This window comes from Melanerpes formicivorus, unplaced genomic scaffold, assembly GCF_026170545.1.
Source record: "Melanerpes formicivorus ecotype bairdi unplaced genomic scaffold, bMelFor1.0.p_v2 SCAF_25, whole genome shotgun sequence".
NCBI classification, from domain to species: domain Eukaryota; kingdom Metazoa; phylum Chordata; class Aves; order Piciformes; family Picidae; genus Melanerpes; species Melanerpes formicivorus.
Window position 1 is genome coordinate 8,542,353 of NW_027142377.1, and position 25,707 is coordinate 8,568,059.

General features: G+C 37.1%; 1 protein-coding gene across 7 annotated transcripts in view; it reads left to right on the forward strand.

Annotated features, from left to right (window-relative positions):
• USP34 (ubiquitin specific peptidase 34) overlaps positions 1-25,707 on the forward strand; it is a 118,743-nt gene that overhangs the window by 9,516 nt on the left and 83,520 nt on the right. For 5 of the 7 annotated variants that reach the window (XM_068153223.1, XM_068153228.1, XM_068153227.1 and 2 more), the window contains exons 2-7: positions 7,165-7,252; positions 7,978-8,395; positions 14,497-14,547; positions 14,728-14,877; positions 19,616-19,683; positions 24,902-25,094. In XM_068153223.1, coding sequence (XP_068009324.1) covers positions 7,165-7,252; positions 7,978-8,395; positions 14,497-14,547; positions 14,728-14,877; positions 19,616-19,683; positions 24,902-25,094 — 968 coding nt within the window. The other 2 variants (XM_068153229.1, XM_068153230.1) reach the window with 2 other exon arrangements.

Here is a 25,707-nt window from a genome sequence, read left to right on the forward strand (position 1 = left end):
ATCTCGTTCCATCTACTAGCTTTCAGGGAGGGGAAAAAAAAAAGCTTTAGTCAGTAAATCACTGAATACACCTTGTGTTTTAATGAATTATTAAATACTGATTATCTAGCAAAAATGAATGCAAAATTTGAATGTGTGTTTGAAAGTTAGGGGAGAATGCAACCCTGCTCCTTGCCGAACCTGTTTCGATGTTCCCCTTTTTGAATGAGGATTACTTGTGTCTCTCTTGGTGAGGGGGGAAAAGCTAATGCCTTGGAGTTCAGATGCTCAGCAAGCTCTTCATCTAACATAGAACCAGAGCTGAGACACCCTGCTGGACTCAGGCTTACCCATGCTGTACTGCTAGACTGCCGCTCTCCTTGTTCAGGCTTCCATGGGAATGCAGCCTGGCCACATGAGTCTATAGCAGGCTTTGTGCGTTCCTGCTGTGTGGAGCTGGGGGGTTGAAAAGGACAGTGCCGAGACTCCTGATAGGTCTTCTTGGGTCAGCAAAACCAGAGCAATGTGCAGTTTGGCCCATTTTATTTCATCCACAACCAGATAATCCACAAGCTGATCTTAAACCATTTCCTACTAGTATGTGATCAAAAAATGCATACTTGCGTTACAGTTTACTGATGCAAGCTCATTATGCTGCTTGATAGTAGTCATTAATACTTCTACATGCCACTCCACTCTGCATGTAATACTGCTTGTTCTGCCACTGGCATAACTCAATCTGAACTGTTTATTTCATGTTCCCAGGTAGTCCAGATCAGATTTCTCCTGCTAGATAGTGCTGCATTAATTCAGTCTTTGTGAACTTTGCCTTTCTCAGGGGAAGCAGTATGAGTTTACATAGCATAACTTAGAATTTGCTTTAGTTGCAAGTTGCAGTGCTGCATCTGGACTTCAACCAGTTAATGAAGTGGCACAGTTGTGTTTTGTGTTTGGGATGGTATAGCTAAGAGTTTATTTAGATTATAATTAATCTAGGAGGCTCTGGTTAGGGCCAGCTCCAGTGTTCTGGGAAAATTATCAGCTGATAATTAAGAGTTAATTGCATTTCAAACAATTTTGTATGGAACTATTGTTGGAAGGGTTTGCTGTAGCATGTAGTCTTTAGAAAGGTGAAAGTTGTGAGATGTTCTTAATAAGGATAGTTGTTGGCTTAAGAAAATGTCTACATCCATTGTAAAGGGGGCATTTTTACCCAAAGCAATCAGGGCCTAGCATGTCAAAAAGTTGAGGATGACATCACTTTATAAAGATGACAGTTCTTACATTTCCTACAGGTGAAATTTTCAGATTCAGCCTCTGTTGTTTTGCTCTGGACTGTGTTAGTAAAAGGAAAATAGGTGGTTGCTGGAGAAGATGAGTAAGATAGAATGGAAAAGGAAATGTTGAAATTCAAAGAGAGACAACTTGATGGTGTTTGTAGGGAAACCAGAAGATATGTAAGAGTAGCAGTTACCTGATATCAGCTGATTTATCCTGTTTAGTTGAAGTCATATCTTAAAAGTTGCTGTCTAGATGCTGGACATAGCAGGGCTTGGGCTGTTTCTGGTTTTGTAATTACACTATATATTGGAGTACTGAATTAAAACTCACCAGTACCTTCTGATCCTGTGGCATCTATGAAGATTTATTGCAGGTGCTGAATAGCCAACGGATGACTGATTTGGGGGATAGTTTGAGGGTCAGTTGTAATTGCTTTTTGCTTACTCTCAAGTAGCTTTTGTATTTCCATTCATAAGATCACAATATTGTGTAGACTTGCAAACTTTTGCCAGATCTGTCAAAATTGCTTTTATGTTCAAAAGTTTGTGTCTGACAGAGGCCAGTAATGTGGTCAGGTTTTTTCCTAAGGAAATGAGATTTGATGGGTTGCTAATTCCCTGTCTTCAAGCTATTATGCTGTCCCTGTAATATTTACTTTGTAATCTCTGTATGCTTTGTAATCAAAAGCTTGCTGGAAAGCAAATTGGAATATTTATAAATACAAGAAGTATAGAGTTCAGTCTAGATTTAATTCAGATGTGTTATGGAATGGTGGCGAGTATAGTTACCTGTGATGCTGTGCTGCATCAGTATGGTGAGATGAGCATTGACAGTTCCATATCTGAAAGATAGTGTAAAGACAGTGAGAAGCACCTTTAAACATCATTACAGAATTTTATTACTACAATATTTTGTATTACAGATCTTATTTTTCGTATGCTAACCTGTCATGTACCATATTTATAATACTGAAGAATTTACTAGTCTTTTTTTTATTTGTTAGTGCATTCTGTAGTTGGTTTTCATCACTCTTTGGCTATGTGTATGTAGTTCCTTTTCTGGGAGGCTTTTGATCTACAGAGACTGAGGAGAGGAAAGAAGACTCTCTGATTCACTGAAAGTTGTAGGGAACCTTTGACAGTTAAATTACCTCCACTGAAACTTTTGAGTTGATTCTCTCCATTTAGATACTTGTTTAAGATAGCTTTGTGAAAGTCTGGAAGACCTCTGGTGAACCAATGTAAGGCGACCACAAATTCTTTAGAGTAAGAAAGGAATAATTCTAATAGATGAAAATAAAAGGGTGTGGGAGATGCTAAACTCTGATCACCAGGAAGTAAGATGATAGCCACGTAAATGAAAAGAAAATCCCTACAAATAAGAGAAAATGCATTTAAAAATACCGTGCTGGTTTTCTGTATGAATAATAGGACTATAGAAGATCATGTATGTCTATTTTTTCCAGATTAGTATTATTGTCCTTAATGCTGTTGCATTTAGTGCATGGATCATGTTTCTTCTAGTCTGTATCAGGGAAGTATTTCTGTGAATAATGTCCATTTTGAAAGTGATCCAGTATTTCCCGTGAGAAGCTGACACCAGGTGAAGCTTGGGGAGGAGGGGGAGGGTACAGAATCTCTGTGCAACTGTACTTCATTACAGTTTTGAATAGGTAGAAATTAGTAAACAATATAAAGCTTTAATATATATAACTTTCTACTACATTATGCTTCTGAATGTAGAGAAAGTACACTTAAAATGTTTTTACTTGCCGTTTGATTTTTGTACTTAGTGTGATAAGTGACCTTTGGATATAAGATATTCCTCACAAGTCTAGTGTGATAGTTGTCCTTGAGGTCTAATTACAGTTTGTTCCTTCAGCTCTGAATTCTTACTTATGATATGAGCTTTATTTGCTCACAGTTGAAATTACATTGCCCCTTTTTTGTCCGCTGATTTATATTTTTCCCATCTTCTGTAATTTTCTTGGTTTAATAGCTTTGTTAATGCTTTATTAGCTTGAGAGGTCGTGTTGTTTCTAGTACTCAAATACATTTCTAGAAAAGTGCCCTTGGAAGTTTGGGTAAATGGCCCAAGTTTTCGTTTAAAGCTGGGCAAGTATTTGAAATACTGGAGAAACAGGAAGGAAATGCTATTTATCAGCTACTTGAATAAGCTGTTAAATTTTAAATATGTATGGGGTGGTTTTTTGTTGATGGTGGTTGTTGTGGTTTTGTTTTATTTTTTGTTTTTAAATAACACCTGAAAACTGAAGATGTTACCAAAAAAAAGGCAAGCAGTTAATAATTATTACTTCAGGTCAGTTAAGCAGCTCTGCTCTTACGGTGTTACTTTGACAAATAAGAAAAATCTCTAAACAATTTTTCAGTAAAATGAAACAAAGCAAGCATGCAAAAAGACCTAATTTACTACGTTGTATTTGTAGAATATATTCAGCTGGAATTTACCTACATACCAGTCTGTCTTTCTGTTGTTCAGTTCTGGCTTGTATATATCTAAGACTTTCACAGTCATGTGTTTTCCATACCCTAATAGTAACTATATCTTCAGGTTTTCTTGCCTATAGATGAGCAAGATTAGGATGAAGTTACTTCAGAAGGAATAGGTCAAATTTGTGACTGTAGTCACTACCAAGGTGTTTAATTCCTTCAGCTTCACACTCCTCACACTTTCCTTCCTGGCGCTCCCAGCTTACATAGCTGCCACTCGGAGTATTCAGTGGCTTACAAAGCTAACAAAATTGTGGCTAGTTTTCAGTTAGATTGGTGAGTTGAATTTTCTCAGTTCCCAGTCTGGTTCTGGGTTCCTGCAGGAGCCCTGATGGTTGTTGAAATGCAGGGTAATGGATACTGTTAGTTGTGTGGACTTGAAGTGGGTTATGTTGATTTTGAAATTTGATCTAGCAGAGGGCAGAGGTGTTTGTGTGTGTGTGTAAACTAAGAGGGAAGGTGAGAAGAAAAAATTGCTGGGGCAAATTTAAGGAAGAAGAAAGTTGAGCCCAGGGAACTCAGGAGTAAATTAGGGAAGGCATTTTTAATATTGCTAGCTTGTGAGTGCCTGGAGAAAAACAGCCACCGGAGCTGTGTCTAGGATTGGAGTGCCACAGCTGAGACAGACACTAATAGATCATGGAATGACTGGCTGTAAAGCTCTAGAGCACATATTATCAATTCTTATTGATGAGCGCACACAAGCTGCCAGTGTGACGTGCTTCAGAAGCTCTCAGAGCACATGAGTATGCCTTAGCATATCCTGTGAGAATTGTTGCCTCAGGTATGAAACTAAGGAAAGGCTTATCCACCAAATCAATTTCCAAGAAGGAGGCTCATCACAGAAAGTTTCCAGAAAAAGTTTGATATGGTTGTTACTGCTGGTTTTGAAACACTGGACGTGTGGGAGACTGGGGAGACAGCAGGTGAATGAAGATGGAAGACAAGGTCTTTGAATATGGGAGTGAATAAAAGGGCATGCTTTATTTACCAGTGAATGGATCTTGTTTAAGTACTGACCCATTCAAGGTAGACAAAAACTAGCTTGGAAGGACAGAGATGTCATTAATTGGAAGTGAAATCATATGGAGCAAGGGAGTCCTTATAGAATGGACTAAAAGCAACAAAATCTGCATGAACGATACTGAGTGTCATTGTTCCTATTGCTTTTTTTACTGGTACTGTTTTCAATTAAAATAATACTAGAAAGGCTTCATAAGCAATTGTTACTGTGCCTCAAGCTGCAGGTGTCCCTAAAGAGAGATACTGTAAATCAAGGGTATCCACAAAATTGGTATTCAGAATGAGAGAGGAATTTGAAAGCCCAAGATAGGTACTGGAGTTATGAGAACATAAGTTAGCTGAGTTGAAAAACATAATTTCTGCAAAGGAGCAAAAGGGAGAGCTTTAACTAAAGTTCAGGAGGAGGAGCACTGCCAGATGTGTTGCTGCCCCTTTTGGTAGGCACACAGTCTAGTGTATTAGCTGAGTACGAATCTTCAGCTTCAATGTGGTTGCTTCTTTTTTGACCTTCCTGAGTATTTTCAGGAACAAGAACAATATTGGTTTTAGGTACAAAAGGGAAATCAGGTATGTAGTCGCTATGTTTATTAGCAGTGATTACTAAATAAGGCCAGTTGAAGTTGGTCTGCTTTTGACTTGTAGAGTGCATAAACAGGGAAATAACATTTTTTCCATCTAGTGCATATATCTTCTGGGTTTGTATGTGTGGTGTGTTTTTTTTTCTTTTTTTTTAACCTGGGGTATAAGCTTCCATAACTTCTACATTCTGTAGTGTGTGGCAGTTGTATCCTTTAAGGGACCAGTTTCCTTAACTTTCAGGTTTTGTGTTTCTTAATCTCAGAGAGACAAATCTGAGTATTTCAAACTATTGCAGCGAAAAAGCTACTTTGAAAGTTAGGAGTTACTTTCTTGCTTGTATGTGTTTAAGCAGGCTGATGTGGAGAGGAAGGTAGTTTTTCCAAATGTATGAATGTGTATGTAAGATCTTACAAGTTAGAATTAGGCTTGCTGCTAATAAGATCTCAGCATTGAAGGAATTCAACTTAATGAAATAATGCTGGTTGTGTGTTTGGGTTGTATTGGTTTTGTTTTGTTTTTATATTTTGGTGGTGGTTGTTTTTTTCCCAGGTGCTATCTATAATTAAGGCTTGACCTGAAATGTTTGACAGAGTCGTTGGTTTCTTCAGTGGTGTGCTTTGGCCTTAAAAGTCATGTCACAGTAATTTGTGGTGTTTAAAATTAAAAAGTAGTATCAAATGATACCCATCATCTAGTCTGCTTGTCAATTTGGCTTGGTTTTTTTTTTTTTTTTAAATAAATTTAATGGTGTCATATCCTATTGAGACACCTTTTTTTTAATATACTTCTATATTTATGTGCATGCATATGAAAATATGTATGTATGTGTACATAAAATGCCCTTATTTCAAAGAACTCATAACTATTTATTTTATGTGATACTCCTGAAGTGTATTGATAGATCACGTAAGACTTAAGGCTGGAAAAGAGGCTGAGGTAGAGATTCTGAAGAGCTTGCTTCTGTTAAAGAAACTTTCTCACAAATCTTACTTGTGAAGTAGATTTGTGAGCGTGTAATACTTGAAATGTCATGCAAAGTGTTAAAATTAATACTTAGTTTTGTTATAAGTGAAATGGCCAAGGATGAAATGAGAATTGTGCATTGATAGTTGGGGAGAGGTGTGTAGCCAGTGGATGGAATCCAGTGCCCTAATGTACAGTTGGTTAATGTGTAAGTTGAGATGTGGACTATAACTGATATTTGGCTTATTAGAATGTATAAGTAATTTTTAGATGGAAGCGGAAGGTATTTGGTAATACTTCACTGAACTATTTGGGGTTTGAATTCAACATGTAACTGCTCTGGTTGCTGGCTGTAAGAAGTGTGGTAAGCATTTCTCATTTTGCCAATTAGTGATTCATTGAAGTTAAATTATCAGATTGGAAGGTAATAATCAAGAACTTGGATAATCTGGAATAAATTTATACGTACACAGCATGTTATTCTTATCATGATAGTTTTGCTGTGAGGTTAATGGATAAAGTTATTGAGGAAGGTTCATATTCAAAAATGCCCATCAATATGTAGTTCTCAGTGGAGCTTATGAGAAGTTCTTGATCACTAATTTTCACAGAATGCTGTTTAAGAATATTGTGCAGCTTCTGTTTTCAAGTTATCTTTATCTAACTTTCTGCTTACTAAAGCAAAAGAAATATATTTGGTGGAGGACTGACTTAATTTTCCATTATGAAAATATAGTTATACATATATTTCATGCTATCAAAAATAATTCATAAAAATACAACAATTGCGTGGGAGGGTTTTTTGCTGATACATTTGTGTTTTCTTTAGTATCAGATGTTGAAGGTGCTGATGGGTTGCAGCTCAGAAAGGAACATGCCCTCAAGATATTTGCTTACATCAATTCCTGGACACAAAGGTAATTTTAGCTTGAGTTTGGGTTATAAAACTAAAGGGTTTATATTCTTCTATCACTTTTTATGTGCCTGAATTGGAAAATACTGTAACCCACCAAAAAAAGTTACATGTATTCAGAAGGTATATATTTCAGGAGCTGTAGCTGAAGGTCATGTTTGTATTCCATTAAGAGAGGCAGCACCCTCTACCTGTCATAGTTCTGAATTCTCTTTTCTTAAATATCGTACTTTATGATGGATAGTTTCTAGATGACATGCTATGCTTTGCAGAAGAATTTTTAATTACCACTTTCTGATAGCTTCTTTTGCCTGCTAATTTATTTAAGAAATGGTATATGTAATTTCTATATTATTTTTGGTGTCTGAGATCTCCAGTCATGGACTGGAGTTCATTGTTCTCCACTGTAAGAAGTACAGTGACCTTGCCAGTAAGATTTCTTGTGTACATTTTACTCACAGTCACAGCTGCTAAGTGATAACAGGGACTGCCAAGATCTGATAAGCATTTGAAAGTAATGGGATGCTCCTACGGCTTAGGGAATGTTTTGTGACTCTTACTGGTAGTTGAGTAGAGTCTGCTTCCCTTGGTTTTCTTTACTTTTATGGATATGTTGGCTATTTTGTTTAAAATGTTTTAATCTGAAGCATTGTTTTGGTCGGTTACCGTTTTTATGTTAGCAACTTCACAAATTTTTATTCTGATTTTTTTTTTTCTGTTTTCTTACAGACAATGTCTGTGCTGTTTCAAGGAGTATAAACATTTGGAGATCTTTAACCAAGTAGTATGTGCTCTTATTAACTTAGTGATTGCCCAAATTCAAGCTCTGCGGGACCAGCTCTGCAAACACTGCACTATTAATATAGATTCAACATGGCAAGATCAGAATAATCATGCTGATGAACCCCTGAATGTAGAGAGAGAATCTCTTGAAGAAAATGGAGAACGGCAAAAACCTATAGAGAAAAAATTAGATTCTTCAAGAACATGTATCCTGACAGAGGAGGAGTCTGCAAAGAACGCTGATGCTTTTAGCTTATGGAGCATTGACGAGAAGGAAAAGTTGTTGCTGTGTGTGGCAAAAATATTTCAAATTCAGTTTCCTCTGTACACTGCTTATAAGCATAATACTCATCCTACAATAGAGGTATATCTTATCTTTATGTGTATATTTAATTATTTTGTGAAAGGTTATTTGCTGTCTTTAATGACTATACTGTACATGTTTGGGGATAGTTGCTTTCACGCAGGATGGGCAAGCTCAGCTCTCCTGTTGACTTCAGTAGAACTTTTCAGAGAAACTTTTAAAATGACACATACTCTTACACTTTCTTTAAAATATGCTTAATTGTTATAGGTAATATATTGATAAGTGTTGGATGGAACTGTACACTGAATTATTGTACTGTTTAAATAACAGGAAGGCAAAAAGGGGACTGTAGCGAAGCCTTTCTTCCAGAAGGTAACCCATTAATAGTTTACTAACTTATTTTCATTACAATCTGTGGTTTTAGAAGGAAAACTTCATGAACTAAGCTTTGTAGACAACTGAACTTATTTGTTACAATAGCTGGTTAAAGTGATTGGAGTAACTGAGCTCTACTCAAGTAGCTTTGTTCTATGGTGGCGATTTTTCTCTGTGATGTTTGTTATGGCTGCCATTCATATCCTCATAGTTTTCTTCTGAAAAAACCAAAACCACTGCCATAAAAAACAAACAAACAAACAAAATACCAAACATACAAAAAAAACCCCAACAAAAATAGAAACAACCAAACAAAACACAGCCGAAAAAAAAAAACCAACAAAACAAACCCCCACTACAAACAAACCTACCCCCCCCAAAGAACAAACCAACCACCCCAAACAACAACAAACCAAACCACAAAATTTTCAGAAATCCTGCAATGTTTAATTCACAATTTCCAAAATAAATAGAATGGTGTTAATATTTGTGTAATTGAAAAGGTATAGGTCTTGAAAAAAATCAGATTTTGATCCAACTTATGGTCAAATAACGTAGAAGCCGTCCTTTTGAGAGATTTGTGTGCAAAGGTGATGTGTATTTTTACCTGCATATAAAAGCAAACCAAATATTTGAGACAGTCCAAGTGAAGAATTAAAGTACCGTTTATGCAGCCTTTTTTTTATTTGGACAGTTTTTGGAGTTCTGTTGAAGATCCAAGTAGTTAAGTTTGATTTTCAAACTGTAGTCCATATGCTTAGAGGAAGAGCTACACCAGCTTCTCCCCAAAAAAAGTAAATTACTGGCTGATTTGGTCTGTGCAGGAATATGTTTAGCTTAAAAGTACAGATGACAAGGATTTCTGTTTTATGGTACCTTCAGTACTGAGTGCAAGCCTGGTTTAAAGCAAAAAGTGCTCTCATAACTGAGACTGCTAAGTTGTCTCAATTCAATGAAGATGTGCTTAGGATGGGAATCCAGAATTAAATTCTGAACTTGAGTAATTGAGATACACGTGGTAGCAAAATGTTTTGACATTAAAATAGCTAACATTACTATTTCAGACTAGTAGAACCCTAGTGCTTCTGAAATACAAAAAATAATTTTAGTTTATGATAAGATAAATGCTGAGATCTTTTACACAGAATCACAGAACTTTAGGGGTTGGGAGGGACCTTGAAAAATCTAGTCCAACCCCCTCCTGCTAGAGCAGGATCACCTAGAGTATGTCACACAGGAACGTGTCCAAGCAGATTTTGAATGCATCAGGAACAGTATGGCTGGCAGGAGCAGGGAGGTCATTCTGCCCCTGTACACTGCACTGGTTAGGCTGCACCTTGAGTACTGTGTCCAGTTCTGGGCCCCTCAGTTTAGGAAGGATGTTGACTTGCTGGAGCATGTCCAGAGAAGGGCAACAAAGTTGGTGAGGGGCTTGGAACACAAACCCTATGAGGAGAGGCTGAGGGAGCTGGGGTTGCTTAGCCTGGAGAAGAGGAGACTCAGGGGTGACCTTATTGCTCTCTACAACTGCCTGAAGGGAGGTTGTAGACAGGCAGAGGTTGGTCTCTTCTCCCAGGCAGCCAGCACCAGAACAAGAGGACACAGTCTCAGGCTGTGCCAGGGGAGGTTTAGGCTGGAGGTTAGGAGGAAGTTTTACACAGAGAGAGTGATTGCCCATTGGAATGGGCTGCCTGAGGAGGTGGTGGAGCCACCATCACTGGAGGTGTTCAGGAGGAGACTTGATAGGGTGCTTGGTTGCATGGTTTAGTTGATCAGGTAGCGTTGGATGATAGGTTGGACACGATGATCTCAAAGGTCTCTTCCAACCTGGTCTGGTCTAGTCTAGTCTATAGAAGGAGACTCCCCAACCTCTCATCCAGTAGCAGCCTGTTCCAGTGTTCTGTCACCTTCACATGGAAAAATTTTTGTCCTTCTGTTCATGTGGAACCTCCTATGCTCCAGCTTGCACTCACTACCCTTTGTCCTATTCTTTGTGAAGAATCTCATTCTGTCCTCCTGAGACTTGCCCTTTACTTATTTATAAACATTAATGAGGTCACCCCTTAGTCTCTCCTCTGAGCTAAAGAGACCCAGTTCGCTCAGCCTTTCCTCATAAGGAAGATGTTCCACTTCCTTATTCATCTTTGTGGCTCTGTGTTGGACTCTTTAAAGCAGTTCCCTGTCTTTCTTGAACTGTGGGGCCCAGAACTGGCTATGGTATTCCAGATGCAGCCTTACCAGAGAGGTGCAATAAAAAAAAAAATTGCCCTCTGTAAAAAGAAAGAGGTACATAATGAATGTGGCTAGCATACCTTTCTGAACTCTGTGGAAACAAAAAGTCTGGCAGAAAAGTAAACAGCTGTACTTCAGGAAAGGATTTTTCATTCTCCGCTTCCCTTTAAATTTTATTTTTAGGGGTAGGTAATGAATGTATTCAAGAAATTAAATGGTGTATAGTAGTGTATATACATACAATATATACTAGTATGTCTGGAGTTGATAGCCAATCACAGTACAGCAGTCTATAACATGTGTGTCCAAACCACTTTATGGCTTCACATCAAGTGAAAAATAAGGCCCTCCAGGCACATTGAGATTTCCTTTTCAGTGAAATTGAAAGCAAGGAGAAACAAATACTTAAAACTGTCATTTAAAGGTTGTTGATGTGCTTATACATAGAAAAGCTGTTCCAGGATTGTTGACTGCAAATTCCCTATGAAGCTAGTTTCAGTAGGAGTACAAAAGATAAGTCACTTTAGACACTGATTTACTTTTCCTAAATGACATGATAGATCTACCCTGTTGTACAGTTACTACTTGCAAAGGAGTGAACTATGGCTTTGTTTGTGTGGTGAAAGTTTGAAAGGCAGGCCAGAATGAATAATGGCAAACCTGAAATCCACAAATCTTAACTTTGTCTCATTTTTATATATACATATATTTGTAAGATAGTCACTGTTAATTTATACAGATATGTTTTGCAATAAAACAAAACCCCAAATCCACCCCATTCAGAAAAACTGCTATGTTGGCAGGTTTTAACTTGACTTACTGTCAGGTGTGGCAGGATTCATTGAACAAGAATTAATTATAGCTTGTGATCACCCCAGCGTATGCAACCAAAAATTAGGTGCGTCCTGGAAAAAGGACTCCATTCTCACCTCTCACTGACTTCAGAAGTTCCTTGTACCTGATTTTTGAGGTGAATTTATGCAACTTCATTGAGTCATCATGGCCAGTATGGTTTTGCTTTGCCAATGAGGCTGTCATTTACAAATTTCCACTGTAAGGCTTTTACACGGTCTTATTACCTTCTGGTAACAAATAGCCTTAACCTTTGCTTTGTCTACACTTCCAAGATCTTTGTTCTTATGACAGCAGATATCTTGAAGTCTACTCCTCTTGCTGGGTTCTTGCCAAAGCCATTTTACACTTGACCATTGAATGGAGAAATAAATCATCCATCTTAAAGGAGGAGTTCATGACATTGGATGAAGAGCAAAGCAACATTTGTCTGTAGAAGAGGGTGTTTGTGTATGATCCTATAGCTTCTCTCCTTAAATGATGTTGGTTAAGAATTGGTTTTGTCTTTTAGAACATTTCTGAAGTGAGTGATGACCTTAGAAGTATGATTGGTAGTCAGAAGGGCTGTGTACTCTTGACAGAGGAAGCTACCTCAAACAAGTGGCTTTGCACGGGCTCTAAGTGCTACAGAAACACACTGTATGTGAAGACAGTGAAACTACATCATGAAATAAGCATACAGTCTTGAATATGAGTCTGTACAATACAGACAGCATGTCTCAGTTGTTCTCAGACTGATAAGAACCTGCTGGAAAATATCTATCATTTGAAAACTTTGGTGTAGAATGGGTTAAAACTGTGCCCTCTTCTTTTCGTACTTTGTGTAGCAAATGTAATACTTAGAATGGACACCTCATTGAGAATAAAACAACCTAGAAAATGGAAGCTCTTAAAATCCTGTAGAGAAAGAAGCAATAATGTAAAGTGTACTCCTGAACTTTGCACTGCCTTAGAATGAGGAATGAATCTGAAAGGAATTACCTAGCCATTTAGCAGTTTTTGACAGAGGGTGAAATGAAAGAAAAAAAAAAATCAGTTGCTGAGGTGTCTGTAGCTGTAGTTTCTGATTCTTTGGAATCTTGTTATCTCTGCTTTTAAGTGCTCTGTAACAGGACTGTGTCCATGTCAGACCTCAGCATCACTCACTCTGAAGCGATGGTGGGTTTTAATACAATATTAGATTCCCACAAGAAATTGTTTTATTGCCATATAAACTTAAAGGAATTCTCAGTCTCTGTTCTGTTTCACATCTGCAAGAGTCTCTCAGTCTCTCAATTGCAGTACTTCTAGTAAGTTTTGCAGGACTTGTATGAACAGACTTCTGAGTTTTTGATTTCTTTATTCCAGTAACTGTATTTCAACTAACAAGTCTCTATTAAAGAAAATTAAACAAATCCCTCATACTCTCTCTGCACTTTTCATGTGCAGAGCACTGAACACCTTTTCTTGCTACTTGAAAACATACCACCTACTGCCTTCAAAGCTTCTTTAAAAATAGCTGTTAGAGTATCACGAGTTCAGGCATGACTTAGAGTTCAACAGAAGAAAAAAGAAAATAAATGCTTAGCTATAATATGAACATATTGAATAATTCAAAATGTTTGTATCACATTTAGTCCATCCAAAATTGCATGCCTGCAGTATCCTCTAATACAGTTTTAAGAGGCTTACTCCTACATAGGTATTTGAAATATGTTCAGGAAGCTTCATTTGAAAACTTAACTTGATGTTAAACTTACATTTGGTTTGTGAATGTGAAAGCTAAGTGTTTGGCATGCAAGGATGGGAAGGAGGAGAATATGTGCTGTGACTACCTGCAAGTATCCGTGGAAATATTGTGGGTTTACAGTCACATTTTGTGATATATTCAGTGCCCTTTTGCCCCCAGCTGTATGCAGGATACACACAGTATCTGTTACAACCATAATGAAGAAAGTTGCTGCTTTTTACTGCCTGAAAAGTGGATGTTGTAGCCATGAAAAAGAAAAGCTGTTTTACCAGATGCTTTTCAGTTCAGTAATCCTAGAAAATAGATTTCTTGTTGCAGCAAATAGCAGATTGGTAGCATGATGCAGTTCCTTACCCCTCTTTAGTTAGTATTAGAAGCTTATATTTTATGATGTGTCTTGTTATATATAGATTATAGTAGCTGAAGTTAATGAATTTTAATATTCTGATGGGAAAGAGTAATTTGATGGTTCAGCCCCTTAAGTTGTTAAGTGTAGGATTGCAGAGCATCCTACATTTCATTTAAATTCAGATGTTTGGATGTATGCCATATCCTTGTGCACAAATTGCATTCAAAAATACTTAGATTGTTTCAGTTCTGTAGTTCTCTGGCTGGTGTGCAGCCACTGTTCCAGACTGCCCCCTTTGCAGCTTTCCTGTTGGAAAAACTGTTGATCTGAAGGGGGCTGAGATTGAAGAATGATCTGTTACTGCAGCTATTGAGAGGCACTGCTGAGATTTGATCCAAAGTATATATTTGTGTACTTACTAATAAAGGTAAACTGGTGAACTGGAAAAGTATGTTTTGTAGTGTAAAAATGGAGAAAAGTTTGAGTGTCTGGCTTCCTCTAAATTAAGGGTTTGTTTTTTTGTATTAGTTGACTCTAATGCCTGCTAATGGTCAGTTGTGGTTTTTTTGCTCTATAAATGTTTTTATTGCTTCAGTTAATTTTTTTCTTCTTTTTAAACAGGATATTTCTGCTCAAGAAAGCAATATATTAGGGGCGTTCTGTGATATGAATGTAAGTTGTCCATTTTTAAACAGGTGCTTATTTCCTGGAAAGCTTAAAATAGCCATGTTTGTGCCTTTGTATAGATTTGTGTTACACTAGTGTAGCTTTTGAATTTGCAGGATGTTTGAATGCCTCTAGCATGGATTGTTCAAACACTTCTCTTTTTTTTTTTTAATCAAATATTTCTAGGATGTAGAAGTACCATTGCACTTGCTCCGTTACGTTTGTCTGTTCTGTGGAAAAAATGGCCTTTCCCTCATGAAGGATTGTTTTGAATACGGAACCCCTGAGACACTGCCATTTCTTATAGCACATGCATTTATCACAGTGGTATCTAATGTAAGTATTGGCTTTAAATCATTGAATGTTACAAAAAGTAAAAGGACTGAAGTCTGGAAAAATTCTGTGAGACCAGTGAGGGAGAAAAATGCTTCTGAGATTTTCCTTATTAGGAATGTGAGGTTTGCTTGTCCACTGAGCATTTTAGTATCCAAACCCTATACCACTCCTCTAAGCACACAAGTAGTTTTGCAGGTTTTTACCTAGATAGCAAGACTGTAACAGCCCCAGAAAATACTTAAAAAATGTTGTCAAAGGATATTTCTGTCTCTAAAAGTGTGCCTTGGAAATGTTTTAAGTTTTTCCAGGCTATATTAACTTCTTACCTGTTTCCTGTGAGGCACAAAGGAAAAGCCTATGGATTTCTTTTTGTCTCAGTTTCCTGTGATTTGATATCTTAATACACAGTTTCAGCATAGGGATAACTATCTTTTCACTTAGTTTTAGAATACATATCCTTCCTCATTTCTTATTTTCGAAATAATAGTGTTTTCTGACTAGCAGAATTACAAATTGATTTCATTGGAGATTCAGAGGATATTTAGTCATACAAGTGAAAAACAATAGAGATTCAGAGGATATGGGTGATGGAAATAAAAACCAGTTTCTGGAGAAGTATGTATGTAATGGGAGAAGTTGTGACTTGTGGATGTTACAAGTAGACAAAAATGAAAACAATTGTTATGTGTTGTATGAAGCAGATTTAACATAATTTTAACATTGATTATAATTTAAAATACTTAAACCAGACTCTTCTTTCGGTTAGCCTCTTTCCTTGTTGCTGTTACTTACTAGCCAGGATGGTTTTAAGTAAGGACTAGAGTATGTCTGCATAGAGGGAACCAGTGACTGAAGTAAAGCTGGTGTTGGTGATCTATATTGCTCACTCCTAATCCTATTAGTTTAATGGTTCTTAACTTGTAGGCCAGAGAATAAGTGAGTAGGGCCATGATGTGCTGTGTTCTTGTAAGCTAGCACAGGAGGACTGTTGCAGAACCGCTCTACATTAAAATGTGGAGGTAGGTTGTCTTCTGCCCCTTTCTGTATGATCTGATGAGCTTTCAGGTGATGATCTGGTAAGTTCCTCATTCTCTAGCTATTGTCAGCACAGCCTGCAGTTTTCATCAGACCATCTGCTGGTCTTATAGGTCTGTATGGTCTTAAGGTTATTCTGGTTTAGAAGTAAATGTCAGTCATGGAACCCAACAACTTTTCTGCATGTCTTGATTTTTTTTAATTTTTTTTTTTTGTGTGTGTGAGAATGAACAAAATGGTTCTAAACACATCCTATCACACCAGTATTTTTTAACAACCATTCTTACTGCAAATTCCATTTCCTAGCTGCCGTATCAGTGAGTGTTGATAAATTTTCTGCCTTTCTTCTTTGTCCTTTTTTCTTGGTCATTATTTTCACATAAATTATTTTCTTCATTCTTAGTGAAGTTCCCTAAGCCAAACAACCACTTCTCAATAAAGTTTCTGCTGTCAGATAATTGTTTAGCAACTGTACATTTATCTTTTGTTCTAGTAGGTAATACGTTCAGTAGCCTTTCTCAGATATTTCAGATGAACAATATGGTTAAACCTGCCAGATAAAATGAAATTCAGTATGAACCATAACCAGAAGTACTGTTTCTTCAACCTCTTCTAAGAGCGTATCTTTCACCATTCAATTAGAAGCTTGGTTTTGAGCTCTGTTCGGCTTTGCTGGCAAGTCTATGTGAGCGGGAGGAAAACTGTTGTGAAAACCAAGCCAAACAAAAAACCAAACCCAAGAAAACAACATTAGGTTTTATCTGTGAGTTTACTGCAGAAAGTACAAGAAAATGTTGTATGTGTACTATGCTTCCTGCAGTTTGGTGTCGCTCAGTGTACCTGTTAGCAGTACTTCTGATTCTCAGATGCAGTATGCTTATTATGTCTGAATGAGGCAGATAATTTTTTGGATAAAATATGTTTTAACTTGCTGATACACAAAAAAAAAAAGAGATTTTCCTCTGTCACTATAATGGTGCATAAGCTTCTAATTTTGAGGTAATGTTTCTCTTTCCCTGACTCTTTCTCTATAATTTATGTATCTTAGATAAATACAAATAATTTAATAAATGTTTCTGATTGTCTGTGAAATTATATCCCAGTTCATTTGGGTTTATGGCAATTACAAGTAGTGCAAGATTTATGACAGACTATGTTGATAATGGCTTAGTGAACAACTCTGCGATGTCAGCTGTTAACTGGTTCACAGTGCATAAAGCCAGAACCACAGTTAGTGTATAGTGACTCTTAAACAGAATTTCACAGCTATCCTAACTCTTGAGAATGGCAGTTGAGTAGCCATTATTGTAAAGACTCCCTAGAAATGCCCACACTAGAATTAAATTTGAAGTCTGTGAGATGAGTGAGTTGTTTATCTGCTGCCTAAATGTTTCAAAAGTCTTTTCAACAAGACTGTTGTGTGGACTAACCAACTTCTCATTAAAAGGTTAGGCTTATTAGTAAGCTCCAGATGAAGCTGGAAATGGTAAACTGAAATCAAAGAAACATTCAATTTTTAGTGGGCAAGGCTGCATAGTGGTCTGTAAAGCATTTGCTCTGCTTACTCCACAAAGGGGGAGAGTATCTCATTAAGTGCACTCTACAGGTGCATGTAAGACAAGATCATTACCACAAATTAATAGTCTGTGAAGAACTGAGCTACTTGTTTGTGATTACTGGTGTCTCTTCAATATGGAGGACATGAAAATTATTGTAAAGATGTTTCGTTGAAGTTCTATTTTATCCGGCAAGTGTCATTTGAGTAAACGTCTCTGTCAGACAAGCTTATGTTTGTAATAATAAAGCTAGCAAGTGTACTATAATGCAGCTTGCTTCACACAGGGAGTTGGCACTCTTGTTCTTTCTCCAGCTCATGGCTCTGTGGGATGCTTTCTTAAGCATGTATTGTGGTAGAGCTGATTATTCCTTCTTTGAATATTTCTTTGCATTTTTTTTAAGTTAGATACTTGGTTCCTCCTTTCTTCTCACATTTCATATTCCTTGGTGTTTGCTCAGTCTGCTTGATGTTGTGTTGGTCTCCTTAAAGAACTAGCAGACATGGAGCAATCAATAACAGCATGTTCTGTAAGGGGTTCTACCCTTCATTCTGTACCATTTCAGTTCTGCAGATGCTGGGGAGGAGTAACTCAGTGGAGAATTAATTGAAATAGTGCTGATTGTTTCCGAAATGTTTGTTTAATTGTACTGTATGAAAGTTCAGAACTTCAGTCAGAAGTAATAAGTGTTGAGAGATGTACTGCCTTTTAGAAAGGAACTGCCTGGATAAAGAAGAAATAGTAAAACAAAAAAAAGCACACGGTGTTACAAAATCAATGTTGTGTAAATGCAGTAGAGTCTTTGTTATCCATGCAATTCCATGTCAAAAATGTTTTTAATTCCTGTTTCTGGAACCCTTTCTTTTGGATGTTAGCATTTTTTTCTTCTTGAGATTGCTGATTGAATCAGCAGCTTATTCCAAATTTTGTCTTTTTTGCAATGTGAAAGTTTTTCTGCTTTGTCTTGCAAAGTAGGTTAGTATTGTTACTTTGTAGTGTTAGTTGAACTGTAAAATAGTATGAAAAAATCTTTTTCAGAACTAACTCAAGAAGTTATTTGGCTACTTCTGGAAATGTTCAAATGCTGGTGATACAGTTTTGTTACAGCCTGGTATTTTTCTTTCTTGGCAAAGGGAGAATTTAGATCTTTCTGCATACAGAAGTTTCCAAAATTGTGGTGAGAATTTAGTCCTTAGCTAGAGTTCATGACATCAATTGCAAAGATTAAATGTTCTTTTCAGAAACAGCATGGAAATGTAAATTGACATGACAGCATTGAGTGACTGATGGCTTTAGCTGTTCACAAGATTTGTGTGTGCACATGACTAAAATTCTGTGGGTAGTAGTAACCGCTGCTAATGTTTCATCTATGCTCGATCCCTTACCTGGCACGTAGTTGTCTTTCTGTAACAGGTTTAACAGGCTCAGCTTTCCTTTTTGAAATGCAGATGGAACTTCTAACTTTGCCTGTGTAAGTAGTTTGGTTAGTCCCCTTTTCCTTACAGCAATGCTAAATAGCTGTTTCAGGGGTTTTATCTCTGCATATGTTTTCTTCCTGCATACAGTTTTGCAAAGGTGGTAAAAGCAGAACAGTAAATATTGGAATGCAAATATGGTAGTAAAAAACCCTGTGCTTAATCACTGGTTCTAAACCATATTTTTATTTTGTAGGATATATAAGCCCTAAGAAGCAAGACATGTACATAAGTCAAGTAATTCTACTTGATGTAGGACAGATTTGTGAAGAACAGGAAGAATGGGATCATTTTCTTGTAGACTTTATAAGGAAAAGTAATAAGAAACCCCACAAGGCCAAGTCGAAGTTTTTCCTACTGAAGAAACTACAGAAAATTAACAAATGAGCTATCTGGGCAGTATGATACTAGACATACAACGTTTGTATTTTCCAATTGACTAGAAGAAAAGATGCAACTCCTGTTTATAAGCCACAGAAGCATTTCTAACATAAGTTTTGTAAATTAGAAAATTAAGGAGTTGAAGGGATGAATGCTGGATGAAAAATTACACCAACGCCTTTTATTAAAGTAGGGTTGCACATGTAAATGTACCAGCAATATTTTATTTTTACCATTCTTATTAAATGTTATTAATGACACTTTTTTTATCTATTTGTTTTTGCATTATAGATCAGAATATGGCTACACATCCCTGCTGTCATGCAGCACATTATACCCTTTAGGACTTACGTTATCAGGTAAACTTTACATTTTAGAATCTTTCTTGTGGGACTTTTTGACAGCACCTATGTCTAATTTCAGCTGATACACTTTTAATTGTTTAAATTGTTGCTCTAACTGTATCATTTCATCATGGAGAGTGAAGATAATGTTTAGAGTTTGTTTGGGCAGCTCCTTGCATCTGTCTGATTTCAGTATCAATCAGATCAGTCTTGTTAGTAGCATTTTCCGTGTGACGTCCAGCCCCATTCTGACATGTTGTGACAGGTTCAGTTGTAAGACAGTTTCACGTGCTGCAATATCTTCATAAAACTTTACATAAAATTTACAATGAGACAATGTAAGTAGAGAGCACTATGTAGTCATGGAGATTTCCTATACTGAGTTTCACTGAGTTTTAACACTGCTTTGCATTTTGATGTTCTGTATTTCCAGCTGGCAGGAACTGAAGTGTGATCAGAAGTCTATTTGCACTTTTATGTATCTAAATATATCCAGCCCCAAAGATTTTCTTTATATCAAGTTGCATATCATGAAAAACACTTTTAAATTATCATGAAGATATTTAATTATACAGCAATGTATTCAGTTTCTCAGGCCAGTAGAAAAAAATTCAGTGAGCTGCTCATGAAATTATCTTGCAATGTGTATCTGCCCAGAGGTGGAGGGGTGTGGTTACAACTAATTCTCCTTCCAGTGGCCCAGTATTAATCATTTGGGGCAGACAACCTGAAAGGCCACTGCTCTTGCATGGGTCTATATGTCCTCCCAGGCTCTGGATTTCCTGTAACTGGAATACTAGAAATGAGCTTATACTGATCATAGCTTGCTGTTACAGATTATATGGTCTTAACTGTGGAAGTGTAAAATCACACTCCTAACAAAAATAATTACATTGCCAATGAAAAAGTGCACAGAAAATGAGGCTCAGAACTCTGTTTCATATTTTAAAATGCTCTGGTTTTAATTGTAAACATTTTGACTAGTAATGTAAGTCCTGGCTTGACTGTTGATGTGTCTTGCTATAATGTAGTTTCTATCAAAATTATATCAGTGGAGAGAAGAGTATGCTGATCTTCTGTTAAAGCATGGCCCTTTTGACTTACAGTCCAGCTGTGTGCATTCCTTTAATGCTGATGTGTTACTTTTGAAATCTTATAAATGTAATAATGAATCATAAATCAGTCTAGAAAGGACAGGCAGAGGATCTTCAAGTTCTTGTCTCCATACATATTCCATTAATTGCTATTCGTGTACCTGGAAGTTTGGCTCATGAGCCTTACCTCTCTTCTTGCAACCTATGGAAATTTAAAAAGACTTTGAAGGATCAACAGTTAGAAATAGGTTAAGAGGGAACTTGAGTGAGACAGAATGGCACAGCTTGCAGCCTTTGCTGTTAATTCTCGCTTGTTTATCCTATAATTCCTAAAGCATTTTCTGTTTTACAATTTTAGACATAATTAGGGTTACTAGAATGAATGGATTTTTTCCCCCTGTGTTTTTCCCCTTTCTTTTTTTTTTTTAATTCGTATCTTCTTCCGTACCCATAGAATCATAGAACAGCTTGAGTTGGAAGGGACCATAAAGATCATCTGCTTCCAACCTCCCTGCCATAGACCAGGTTGCTCAAAGCCTCATCCAGCCTGCTTTTAAACATTTCCAGGGATGAGCTGTTCACAGCTTCCCTGGGCAACCCATTTCAGTGTCTCACCATCTTCATAGTGAAGACCTTCTTCCTAATTTGCAATCTAAATCTACCCTGTTGTAGTTTAAAGCCATTACCCCTTGTCCTATTACTGCATGCCAGGATAAAAAGTCCCACTCCAACTTTCCTGTAGGCCCTCTTCAGGTACTTGAAGGCCACTATAAGGTCTCCTCCAGGCCTTCTTCAGGCTCAATAGACCCAAATCCCTGAGGCTGTCCTGGTAGGAGAGTTGCCTCAGCCCTCTGATCATTTTTGTGGCCCTCTTCTGGACGTTCTCCAGCAGACACATGTCTTTCTTGTGTTGCTGGTACACAGGTGGATACAAAAATACTTGTGTCTGATTTAAAGTGCGATTTATCAACAGCTTCTTGCCATAAATAATGCCCTTGATGCCTGTTCTCAGCATTTACAATACGTTCATGTCAATCAACAAGATACATCAGTGAAAAACAGTAGTAGTTCAGAAAAGGAAGGTGATGGCCTCCCAGTTTCTGTTTTGCACAACTATACCTTTAAATGGACAGAAGTTAACACAGTTGCCTTTGGTAAAGGATGACTTTCTTGATGTATGCAACTCACCCCATTTGTCTGTCAAGCACACAGATCTTGTCTTAGCAGCTTGGGTCTCTAGGTCTCCATCTGCTTTTTACTTCAGTGAGAAAAATAAAAGGCAAACAATCCTCAACACAGCAGCATAGCACCTTTGAAATAAATCCTGCAATAGCTTTTGCTGCTGTGCAAGCGAAGAAAGAGGGTTTGGAGAGAGTTTAGTCGAGAATGAGCTCTTGGGACTCCAGGTGACTTGTAGTCCAAATGGCTGCTCCTTGCAAGAACTGTGTTTTGGCACGATGATCGGCATAAGCAGAAAGTGAGATCGCCTGACTGGCATCTTAGCAGCATCTTTTATCAGATGAGGTTAACCTTTGTGTTCTGGTTACATCATTATTTCTACTAGGAGTGAATAAAATTAATATCATAGTGTGCATTTGTGTAGAGGATATCACTTCTGGAATGTGCAAAGAGCTGTGTGTAGCATTAGCACTACCTGATATTGCATTCAGTCCTAACCCTTTCTTCTGCCCTCCCTTTTTCCTCTCTCCCACTTCAAGATGGATCTTGAGAGATTTTTTTTACAATGGATTCATGTCTCTGCCCCAGTTATGGAGAAATAGAATGCTTTGTCCTCAAGCACACTGGAAGGAAATGGCAAGTGGCCATTGCTCCTGTGTTAGCACAGGACACAAGCATGGTGTGATATATGCAGAGGAAGCGGAAGCTTTGAGTAGAATCGTTGATCTGCAGTGCTATCTGTGAAATACAGTGAGAGAGAATGCAGCTGAAAGAATTCAAATTGCTCTTCTGCTTAAAAACATTTTTTTAAGAATTTGGGATTTTTGAGAGTCCCCAGGAGTACTCCTTCATGCTATCAGGAAGAGCTCTTGTAATAAGCCTTTAAGTTTTCAATTACAAAAAAAATATTTTAACTCTTCCAAAAGTCTTAAAATGTATGCTGTAGGTATGAAGAATGGTCGAGTCAGGAGGCAATAGCCAGGCACTGAAGTGAATTCTTTATTGCACTGAGGAGCACTGACTCATTCTGCTGCATATCCCTTTTGTAGCTGTGGTCCACAGGAGTCATATTAAGGGAAAAAAGATTATTTCACAGCTGAGTAGCTGAGGTCCTGAAGTGCAAGATGTGATTGTAAACATTACATCATCATAGAGCTGCCTATTTAAAACTGAACTCTCTCTATGCCCAAATACAGCAAATTAAAATAGTTCCACTAGACTAAACAAGTGTAAAATAAAATATATGTGTATGTATGGCTTGTATATGTATTGACTATGACTTGAAGTGCATTGTGAACATCGGAAAACTTTTGGAACTAGGGCTGATTATAGCTTGCATGTAAAAATCCTTACTCTGAGGTTGCTTACAATCATACCTGAGTTTATTCTGGTTTGTAACATGGACCAATTTTTTGATGAGTGTAACTCTTTTCACCCACCCATGGGTTAAAGATAGGTCATTGCATCTAGTTTGCCACTGAACTTTTCCGCATGAAGATTCCCTTCTCAGTTAGTTTTACTTTGTTTAGTATTTATAGCACAGAAGCATTACTTTCTTGCCATGATTTCTGGTGCTGCACATGAGAAGACAAATTTCACAATTAGTAACAATGTTAGATCTGTTTACCTTGGCCCTGAACAGTCCTCCTACCGTTAATTCCTATCTACAGTCTCTATGATTATTGCACTGGATTCTCTTTTCTGTGTTTGACAATGTTAAGTATCATTTAAGTGTGTTTATTTTAAGTTCTCTACATAAGACCTGTGAAAAAAGGCCTCATTCTAAGTAGGAATCAGGGCCTGTATTTTTATTCTTGTTTAAAATTTACTGATGTTTATATGATGTCAATGCAAAGGAATGGTGCATAAATCCAGTTAAGTGTAGTTTAATATCTCTTGTGTTTTTTAAGATTAATGCATCTATTTGGCTGATTTCCAAGGATAGATCCAGGCTGAGGCTGTCAAACAAATGGATTTTTAACACATTTCTGTGTAGCTATATCTAATTTGGATATAGTGAAAACTTCAAAATGCTGAACTACAGCAGAAAAAAGACTGAAGACTAAGGTTGCACTAGCTTCAATAAATTTCTATAATTGATTATTTCTTCTGCCTGCCATTTGCAGAGGATATCTGTACTGTGATTCGTTGTGCATGACTAGGTAACCCTGTGGTGGGTTGCCACACCCCTTATCTAAGATGTCTGCAGTAGGAAGAACTTAGCTGTTTGTGATCCTTAATGATGCTTCTTAATGCATCCTTACAATTCACAAATCAATAAAAGAAACAACTGGGGCATGTGTTCCTTCACCAACCCATAGCAAAAGCAGTACTGTGGCACAGGGAGTACTGGTATAAAAGCACAGATGGTGTATGATTATGGAAGGAAAAAAGTGCATGTACCACATTTAATTTTATGAGACCGAGATTGCACAGTTACAATTTTTTTTTCTGTTCTATGACTGAGGTTGCAAACAGGGATTTATTAACCTTCAGAGTATTGTAACTGTCAGATCATGGCATTCGTGGTCCACCACACTGTTTCCAAAAATTCAGTTTCAAAGTATATTAATAAGTGGACTGTGATGTTTGAGTTTTAAATAAAGTAGCCAAACATGATGTAGCTGTTTGGAGGGGGCACCTTCCCTTGAAACAGGTACGAGGTTTAGGCTTAAAACCTGAATTTCCAAAGAACTCTGTGGGTTTCCTCATTTTGTGGAATTAAAGAAATCTGCAGAGGTTTAAAATAATAAATTTATTTACTTTTAAAAATATTCTGCATAATTCCTTTATTCCTCAGTGATTTCTTTTTACTGTTGCAAACTTTTGAAAGAGTATTTTGACACTTAATAGTCTTGCAGCTATTGGAAATATATTATTTGCATCAAGATGGCAGTTCCAGTTTGAATCATACTCTCTTTGTGTTTTTTCCCCCCCCTTCCATTTGTAATTTATTCTAGGTATTTATGTAAACTGTCAGACCAGGAGTTGCGACAGAGTGCAGCCCGGAACATGGCAGATTTAATGTGGAGCACAGTTAAAGAACCATTGGATACAGCCTTGTGTTTCGATAAAGAGAGTCTTGATCTTGCATTTAAATACTTTATGTCTCCAACTCTAACAATGAGATTGGCTGGGCTGAGTCAAATAACAGTAAGAACTTTTTAAAATATAAATAATATTTAGAAAAAATGTTTCTTTTTTTTTAATTTATGAATGACAGTCTTGTTTTGGGGGGCTTTTTGATGCGTGAAAAGAGCAGAATCATGGCTATAATTAGAAATTATAGGCATGATTGCGAATAGGTGGCTATGTTCTGCAGCATATGGACCTGTAACATTTTTCCTGAACAGTTTGCATGCTAAACACATCTCTTATGTTTTGTGGCAGTAATGTTGAAATTGAGTCCCTTGACGTGGCTATATTTGTTGTTTACAAGGGCTTTCAATCTGTTGTCACTTTGACCTTTGCAGTGTCTTGACTCTACTGTAATTAGTTGCTGTTTGTATTGTACATACCTTTCTTGTTTCTTTAATATTAGTCTGTTTCTTAAGAGAGCGTTCCTGTGTTGATTAGTAGCTGACTGAATTGAAGCTATTAATATATGTAGCATCAGGTAGAAAGATTAAAACCAAAAGAACACACCCTTCTTTTTTCCATTAAATGCTCCACATTTCTCAAGTCAAGATACATCTTTTGTCTGTCATTACTTCTTACAGGTGTTATAGCCAGATTGTACAGATCAGAAATGACCATTTTTATTCAT